This window comes from Carex rostrata, chromosome 15 (genome assembly GCF_964058835.1).
Source record: "Carex rostrata chromosome 15, lpCarRost1.2, whole genome shotgun sequence".
NCBI lineage: Eukaryota > Viridiplantae > Streptophyta > Magnoliopsida > Poales > Cyperaceae > Carex > Carex rostrata.
This window is the reverse complement of record NC_135932.1, coordinates 1,972,331-1,981,542: the sequence shown is the minus strand read 5'-3', so window position 1 is coordinate 1,981,542 and position 9,212 is coordinate 1,972,331. Positions and strand designations below refer to the sequence as shown.

Sequence of the window (9,212 nt, the reverse complement as noted above, 5' to 3'; positions counted from 1 at the left end):
CTTGCGACCTCTTCTTATACAAAGTGTGTTGTTTTATGCAAGGTTCTTTATGATTATGAGAAGTCTTGATTCGCCACATGTTATGACGTATTCACATATCCACAACAAATCCGAAATAAACAAAACAACCGAAGTTGGAAACGTACCTAATTCCAACTGAAGAGATTTTTTTTTTTTTTTGAAATGCAACTGAGGAGATAATGGTACAATATCATGTACTGTCATGTACGAACAACAAGTGGCTCCTTAGTCCTACTCCTATACATCCACTATCAAGACCAACTTACAAAAAGGCACCTTACCTACTGGATATTTTAAGCACTATAAACCCCCACTAAGATTTCACTATCCATACCAACTCCTGCTAAGAATAAATGGGGATACAGGCATACAGCCTACGGTCCTTTCAGTAAAAAAAAAAAATTGCGGATACCTCTTCAATTTAGATAAAATCTCTCTTCAGGCGTGTTAAAAAAAAATGGCAAAGCGGAAAAAACAGCAGTCCAAAAGATGCGCTACATAGGTTAATTTTATGTACATATACATATAGTTCGCATCATTCTGCAACTGAAAGGAGAAACATATATCAAAACCTTGGTGTTTACTAACAGTCAACCAATAAGGAATACAAAAATATGTAAAAAATTACCTCCCTCTTAATATTTACCAGCAATTGAAATGAAATCAGAAGACCCAATGATCAGGAAACTTGTACTTCTGTAAAACATCAAATCAGTTAAATTTGCTATCCTCAGTCTCTCATTATTTTTTTATTGAGTTATATTTAATATATGGATTGAGGCTACAGTACTATGCATAGCGCACATCAGGAAACTTGTACTTCTGTAAAACATCAAATCAGTTAAATTTGCTATCCTCAGTCTCTCATTATTTTTTTATTGAGTTATATTTAATATATGGATTGAGGCTACAGTACTATGCATAGCGCACATCAGTCTGTACTATGAATATATTTCTTAACTGTTCAACATGGTATCCATGTGAAAATGTACTTGATGGCTTAATTTAATCCAACAACCAACAACCAAGTTTTTAGTCCCAAACAAGCTGAATTCATATCTTCTGCATTAACTCAAATTTTGAGTTAAAATGTGGACCGTCCGATTGAGATCTGTACTAATATTAAAGGGCCCCGTGCGTTATAGGCTTGGGCCGGATTGGCCCGAATTCTGATCGTACGGTTCAGAAATTAACTCAAACGGTACGTTAATGCAGAGGATACGTGTCCAAACAAGCTCGGGTAGGCTAGATATGAAACCTAACCGGAGTCACGGTGGCCAAATTTAATATTTTTTAGAATTTATCTTACTATTTTTCAGATAGGCAGTGAATCACTACTTTGGAAGGTCCATAATCTTTCAATCAAGTGATTTTCTATTTATATAAAAAAATAGTAAAACAATTCTAAAAGAAATATAAAATTTGGTCTCCAGGTATATTATCATATGGAGATGATGTGAGCAGCTCAGATCGACTATTTAGACTTTAAATATGGAGATATGGATCCATATATGGACCGAATGCGTTATGCATAGTACCGTAGCCTCTCTATTATATGTACAAAATTGTTAGTAGAAAATATTTCTAACAAAACAAAGGGAGGCTACCTCCCTATAATTAAAAGAAAAAAAGATCTGGATCATTAATTTTTCTAAGTTTTTTTTTATTAAAAAAAATTTACTAAGAATAGATTGGGCGTTTTACCTGAGTGGGCAAGAGGTGAAGATCCTCACAGTGCTGTTTATCGTAGTCACGGGTACCGGGTATAGCACCTGTAGCCAATCTAAGCATCTCATTACCTGTTAAGCAATAATGCATGAAAGCCAGGCCTCCATCTACCACTTCTGACATAGTTGGCACAGAAATCAAATCCCTTTTGATCCCCATTTTGCCCCTATTTTTCAAAACCTTGTCTAAATCTGAATACTGCATGAACCGCTGAGTTGCAGCCTCCCACGAGAGGTGGTGTATTTGTTCTGGCGTCAGAGGTTGGGGCTCACTCGTCATTGCCTCCTTTACCCTTGAAACGAACTCATCTGAGGTTTTGTAGATCAGGCAATTGGGAAATTGCTTGAAGAAGTCATTTGACGGGTGGTCTGCACAAATTACAAATTTGCCCATAGCAAGTGCCTCAGCTGTAGCCGTGCACAGTACATCGCTCACACTAGGATTCACAAATACCTTATAACTGCATATACACGAAACATGTAATTACAGGGAGTAAGAGAAAATAGTCCTCAGTCCTCACATATACCATAATGTTAGAAAAAGATATTTAGTTTAACAGGAGATATAATTTCTGAAAGTTATATTCTTTTACACAATATAAGTTTTGTAACTTCATATGAATATACTAGAGAACCAAGTATGAGACAGTAAAATATGCTAGAATTTGAACAACTACTCGGTACTCACCTATGAAGGCAATCATCAGCATGGTCCCTTCCTTTGAAGAAATTTATATTCAAGTCCAACTTATTAGCAGTAGATTGCACCTCATTTGAATCCTCTCCACTTCCATAGACATCTATGCCAAAGCCTTGCAACTCATTTTTGTGCTTGGCCAATAAATCAATCAACTCTCTATAACCTTTGGCCCATACCATCTTACCTAAGAAGTACGCCCCCTTAGAGAAGGCCCAGTTGCCATCTTGCCTCTCTGATGCAATTTTCTCTCCAACCTGAAGAAATTTTGGATTTACACCGTGTACATTGCAAATTACAGACTTGGGTAGATTCTGAGTGGCAGCAGACAATCGCAGTACCTAAATTTTTTACAGAAAAAAGTAGGTACAGTATTAGTTGAAAATCGCAAAGACAAGGTCCAAATGGTAGAATAATGGATTATATTTTCTAGTGTTAAATTGCCTCCATTTTTTGTACCTCCATCATGCCTCCACTTTTTAATATTCTAATAACTAAAATTCATATGTCAAAATAAAACTGTTAGATGTGATTATCCTTCTACATGTTCATAAAAAATTATCAGTTTTTTTTTTTTTTTTTGTATGAATCAATAATTTGAAAAATCAACGTCCAGAATTTATCGACATTGGTGTATTTTTGCAAGCTCTTGATACAAATCAAAACAAAATCGTAATGTCATGATCTTTTACGCATGCATAGAGAAAATGATGCGATCACATCTAACGGTTTTATTTTGACATTAATGTTTTAAATTGTAAGTTACTGTAGTTCTAAAAATGGAGCCATAATGGAGGCACAAAAAATTGAGGCATTTGAACCCTTCTCATTTCATAACTAATTAGATACAATCAAGCATGAATCTGACCTTTAGAAATTATACTAAGATACCTTGTGACAGTAAACACGAGTGACCCAGTTGTTGATGTGCTTAACAAGAAAGGCCTGGAGAGCTCCATTTTTCTCTCTCTTAATGTACTCCAAGTAATTAGTGTGAACCACACCAATTACATGATTGAACTTGTCAGTCCATCTCTTTCCATGATGATACCAGTTTAGGTGCTCCGGTTCTTCTAGAATTGCAATATCAGCTTCTTTTGAGGGAATAAACTGTGATGTGTCACCTGCTGGAATAATGCTCCTCCTTTCTTTTGAAAACTACAACGAAAATAAATAGGCAAATATATAATCAATTGTTTTTTTGACGAAAACAAGTGGTAGAATATACCACATGTTTCATTTATTCATGAAACAACATTGGACCCTAGATATTATTTTGTCACAGCTAAATAGCACAAGTTACACATTTCAACATTAGATCAATACAGACTCTGTGGAAATATTTTAATTAGTGAAATACTGAAATTCATTACTAAGTGCTCTATCTGTGAATATATTACAACCCATCACAACTGTGGAACTCGACACATCTTTTGTCACACCTGCATATTCATTTTCTCTATTGCATATACATTTATTCACTGATATTCCAGTCTTTTAAAACAAACAAGGAAGTTCGAGCAAAACATAAGACAAGTGAAGTATGAAAAGGGTTACCTTGGCAGGGTAAAAAGAGATCTTAAAATCAGCCTCAAAACCGAGCCTTTCCTGAAGCCAATTACGGATATACCCCTGCTGTTCCTCTGGGGAACTAAAGGTGATATTATTAGGATAAACCAGCTCCTGATCCGGTTTAGACAACCAAGGAACTAACAAGGTTACATCTTGCTGAGTCACCTTAGCCAGGTAAGCAGCCCGAAATAGTGGATTGACAGCTGTACCAGTCATCCAAGGTAGACTTGCCGTTGTAACGATAGCCATGTGTCTTTTACTGTTTAACCACTCGAGTTTTCGAGAATTGTTCATGAGACTTGAGCTGCTTATGATGCTTCCTATTCTTAGATCAAGATCGTCAGAAGTGTTGTTATTTTCAACCAATGATGACGTTTCAACTGGTGCGAGAGAAGGTTGTATTGCTTGGTTTTTATGCCAGGTGCATACAGCTTCTACCATTTTGTCACATAATTCTACAAGAATATGATTAATAAAATCAATAGATAGGAAAAGGGTAGTAGGATATAATGTTTTTCTCACTACTATACTTTTTTATATCCATAATTCCAATACCATACCTCTGCGCACACCAAGCTGGTCTAAAAAAGGGCCGGATTGTCTGACGAGATATGTGACAAGTTCTTGTAAATCCAAGGGCGGCAGCTTCTGTTGGATTAAATATGTTAATCAGTGACAACATAGATTAAACTTTAATTAACAGTGGAGCAGCTAAAATTTGTTTTTCTGTTTGATGTTTCTTAACAACATAGGCCATGTTTGGTTGTGGAGTAAGAGGTGGAGTAAACCCCTTACTCCACGCTTAAGGAGCCAAACGAGGAGTAACATAGGCGGTTTAAGATGGAGTAAGATTTGAGCTAAACCGGAGTAACTTACACCACCTAGAGAGGTGGTTTAGCTTACTCCACCAAACATGATTAACTTACTCCGGTTTAGCTTGGAGTAAGAAATTTAATCCGGTTTAACTTTACTCCACAACCAAACATGACCATAGGCATTTATACTTTAGATCAATAAAGCACATAATAGCATATCTAATCACTTCGAATACTGAAAAACTTGAATATTTGACGAAGAAAATAATAAAAAAAAAGAATTAGAAAAAATTTAATCATCAAATCAAATGCAGACCTTTGATTCATGTGGTTCCTTATATAATGACCTCTGCAAACAAAAAAGAAAACAACTGATTAGTTTAAATTAAAACAGCATGTATTAGGTAATAAATTCTAATTTAGCACCTTAAGTTTCTATTATATTTTTCTTATTCTAACTACAGTAAAAAAAATCAATTTTAAGGAGATCAACAATGAAATAAGCTCCAGGCACAAGATTATTTTGTGTAACATGAGAAAAAATTACCAAGCTTAGTTTGACTTTTTCGACAATCTCACTGCCTTTCCAAGTATCAAAGACCTCACTAGAGAGATTCTTTTGCTCTATCTCCTTCCACCTCGCCTTTATCCTTTGTATGGGTTCCGATTCCACCTCCTTCCTATACAAATTATTAGCAACTTGTAACTGAGGCTTACTGTTTTTTTTTTAATATTTGGATAGATCCTAAATTTTTTTTATTTTGGAGACTAATACCCAGCATTTCTTTTTTCTTTTTCTTTTTTGAGGAGGGTTCAAATGCCTCCATTTTTTGTGCCTCCACCATACCTCCATTTTTTAAAACTTTAATAACTCAAAATTTAAAATTTAGAAGTTAAAATAAAACCGTTGGATATGATCTACATCATTTTATCTATGCACGTGTAAAAAATTATGGCATTCAATTTTGTTTTGGTTGTCATCAAGAGCTTGTAAAAAACATACTAATGTGGATAATTTCTAGACGTTGAATTTTCAACTTATTGATTCACATAAAAACAAAATTAAAATGTGATAATTTTTTATGAGCACATAGATAAAATAATATAGATCACATCTAATGGTTTTATTTTGACTTTTAAGTTTTAAATTTTGAATTATTAAAGTTTTTAAAAGTGGAGGCATGGTGGAGGCACAAAAAATGGAGTCATTTGAACCCTCCTCTTCTTTTTTTTAGTTTTTGCACCTTTGCAACCCAACTGCCAGATAGATATATGGGGTAGCAAAGTTACATTCTACAACTGCTAACAACTTTGCCTAAATCTATTCAATTCCTTTTTCAAAATCCGTGCTAAATATGCAGAATATTGAGATTTCACAACTTAGCAACCTGACTGCTAGATATACAGAATATTGAGATTTCACAACTTAGCAACCTGACTGCTAGATAAGTGTACTAGAAATAGAATAGAAAATGTGCATTCAGTTCCTTTCTCGAAATTTGAGCAAGCTTATATATCCAGCAAAACATCTACATTTCAGGATACTCCTATTACTGTAGACGAAACAGAGAAAACTTTTATCATATTTGGATTGAATGGTTCAATTTGAACAGTTTGTTCCTATTTGCAAATAACTTCCAAAAGATTATCGGTCCTGACTCTTCCAAAAGATTATCGGTCCTGACTGCAATCACAACAAATGCTGGTCTTATTGCAAACCCCAACTACAGTTTGCGAATAATTTGAAATAACACTTTATTTAAACCTAAGCTTTTTATTGTACTAAAATTGAATTCAGCTGGTGTTACACTGAATCAAATATTATGTCATTATCTTCTTTCGACCAGAACCTATCTTTAACATCTAGAAGACATATAACCCATGCTTGAACAGAGAGCAAAATTATGGAGTGATTTAGTTAGCACAGATTATAGTACCAAACATTTATAATTTAGTTTAACAAATGTTGGTCATAAAAACCCATGGAATAACTTATCAGTACAATACCAGTATCAATTTAGGTCCTTTTTTTTTAGTGTCTGCTCCCAAAACTATAAAACTTATGTAGGTTCATAAAAACATGCTGCGCTGATGACATCTATGCATAACATATTATATGCTTGTCACATCAATGTACTAATTAACTTTTGACCTTTGAGTCTTAAATGATCTTACAGCTAATTATGCAAGTACTCAGTAATTCAGACACTAAAACTGGAATTACTTGCTCTCATGTTATACTAGTGGTTATAAATTTCATCACTGAAGCTCCTAAAATCTTAAACTGGTAAAATTACCTTCCATTAACATCCTCATTTTCCATTGCAACCCATCCAATTTTTCTGAAACTCCGATTGGCTCCTCCAAACCCATCCATCTGCTCTCCAAACGCTTTTTTTATCGCCGATAGATCAAGCTTCACCGTCGATTTGTCACTCCTCCCTTCCCATCCCTCCCAAGCGGATGAATAGGTCCGTCTAAGCTCCGTTATCTTGGGTTGGATCCGCTTCACGAACTCAAACTCCGAAATTTCTCGATCCGCGAGGGACACGAACGAAGAAGCCCTCGATCGTATCAGCTGGAGATCGTTTGTGGCGGATTCTCGCACCTCACGCAAACCCTTTGATATTACAGCAAAAGGTCCTTCCTCCGGCGCGCTGCTTCTTCCCTCCATGAGAAACTTCAATTTGGAATATATATGTTTGAATTTTTTTTATCTTTCCTTTCACCTTAACTGGGTTTGTGTTGAGTAGAGAAAATTTAGAGAATTGACTGAAATACTGATGAGAAAATTGGTGAGAGCAAAATCGGGAGGGAAGGGAAAAAATTGAGAGATTTCAGTGGAGAGCATTGTTTATACAACTGCCTAAACCTGGCGTATGTGGCGTGCGAAAGGTTGAAACGGTTGTATATGAGTCATATATATGAGGTATTTCGTGTACGCTTATAGATGTGCTGTTTGTTTATAAATAAAATGTGGAGTAGAACTAGGGTGTTCTTAAGCTCACCAAAGTGTTTGGTGAGCTTGACTTCAAAACTCATCAAATCAGTTTCAAATGACGAATCCGAACCGTTGGAACCCGTCTATTTTACGTGTGATGCGTCTACATGTGAATTTTTTTAACTTTCGAATTAGTTTAGTATAAAGTCACTTGGTCAAAATTAGAAGGTTAATAAATTAATTTTAGTGCATTCATTTTTTGAACATGTTTTGACCGCTTGACTTTATACTAAACTAATTCGAAAGTTTAAAAATTTCACATGTAGACGCATCACACGTAAAATAGGCGGGTTCCAACGGTTCGGATTCATCATTTGAAACCGATTTGACGAATTTTGAAGTCAAGCTCACCAAACACTTTGGTGAGCTTAAGAACACCCTAGTTCTACTGTAAAATGTGTATTAGTTTTTATATAGTCTAATATTATCTTAAATTTTATCAAATACCATTTAATATGAATTGTTATAAATTTTAAATTCATTTGATTAGTGGTATTATTTATGCCAATTTTTCATTATTGTTCGTGTGTATGATGTTTAGAAAGTATAGGTTACATTAAAATTGATGGGTCTCAAAACAATATTTAATTTGATAGTCATCATCAATATAAGTTAAAATGTTCTTAACATATTTTATTTTAAAAGAAATTTTTAACATATATTTATTCTTAAAAAGTTACTAATTATAAATTTATAATCAAGTTTCTGTACAATTGAACGATCAACAACTTGTGAATTACTTATTATTGTGAGCAAGTAAGATGTTCATTTCTTTGGTTATTAATTATACAAAATTTTGATTACAATTATTCTATTAAAGTAAGAATTTTTGTACTGCAAATGTTACAACCAAAAAGTATAGTTTATCCCAGCATAATTGTTGCATACTGTAACTTTTAAACTTAATAATGCTTGATGGGAAAATTTTAAGTGAAAATATTTTTGAATAAAGGTTGGAAGTCAAATCACTCAACTATTTTATTCACAGAGGATTGCTCATTTCGGATTTCAAACCTATGATCTTCCATATAAAGAGTATTACCTTTGTCACTAGATTAAAGATTGGTTATTAATGCTTGATGGGAATTTGTTTTAAGTTATTGTATCTATTATTAATTGTGAATTGTTTTTGTGAATTTGTGTCGACTTTATAAACATATTTACGTACATTTGTAGTATATATAGGAAAATTACCAAATCAAGTGGCTTTGTCATATAATTTAAAAAAAAATGGTGAAATTTTTATCAATGTCTACTATCAATATGTTTTTTCAGATCACACATGAGACTAAATTATTTTGTATTTGTTCAAGTACATTTCTTCTATTTTTTATGTTTATTTTACTATTAATCAATTAAGTTAGCTTTAATTTTTTTTA

General features: G+C 33.8%; 1 protein-coding gene across 6 annotated transcripts; it reads right to left on the bottom strand.

Moving 5' to 3' along the window:
* Positions 1-413: 413 nt before the first annotated feature.
* Positions 414-7,705, bottom strand: LOC144566352 (digalactosyldiacylglycerol synthase 1, chloroplastic-like). 6 transcript variants are annotated; one of them, XM_078316367.1, is made up of 10 exons: positions 7,130-7,704; positions 5,380-5,512; positions 5,149-5,181; positions 4,578-4,665; positions 4,003-4,472; positions 3,337-3,603; positions 2,437-2,786; positions 1,726-2,209; positions 650-717; positions 414-567 (listed from the first exon to the last, which is right to left on the bottom strand). In XM_078316367.1, the coding sequence occupies exons 1-9, from the start codon at positions 7,504-7,506 to the stop codon at positions 685-687; spliced, it is 2,235 nt and encodes a 744-aa protein (XP_078172493.1). In that variant the 5' UTR covers positions 7,507-7,704; the 3' UTR covers positions 414-567; positions 650-684. The 6 variants fall into 6 exon arrangements, with proteins under 6 accessions (XP_078172493.1, XP_078172494.1, XP_078172495.1 ...); XM_078316368.1 differs by having other exon boundaries at positions 414-561; XM_078316369.1 differs by having other exon boundaries at positions 668-717.
* Between the last annotated feature and the right edge of the window lie 1,507 nt (positions 7,706-9,212).

What these genes read in the sequence shown, in the direction of transcription:
- LOC144566352 (XM_078316371.1), bottom strand. Translation starts at nt 7,506, where the DNA reads ATGGAGGGAAGAAGCAGCGCGCCGGAGGAAGGACCTTTTGCTGTAATA. An exon ending in AAAAAGTCAAACTAAGCTTG is followed by an intron (nt 5,182 to 5,379) that starts GTAATTTTTTCT and finishes TTTTGTTTGCAG; the next exon opens with AGGTCATTATATAAGGAACC. An exon ending in AGGAACCACATGAATCAAAG is followed by an intron (nt 4,666 to 5,148) that starts GTCTGCATTTGA and finishes TTAATCCAACAG; the next exon opens with AAGCTGCCGCCCTTGGATTT.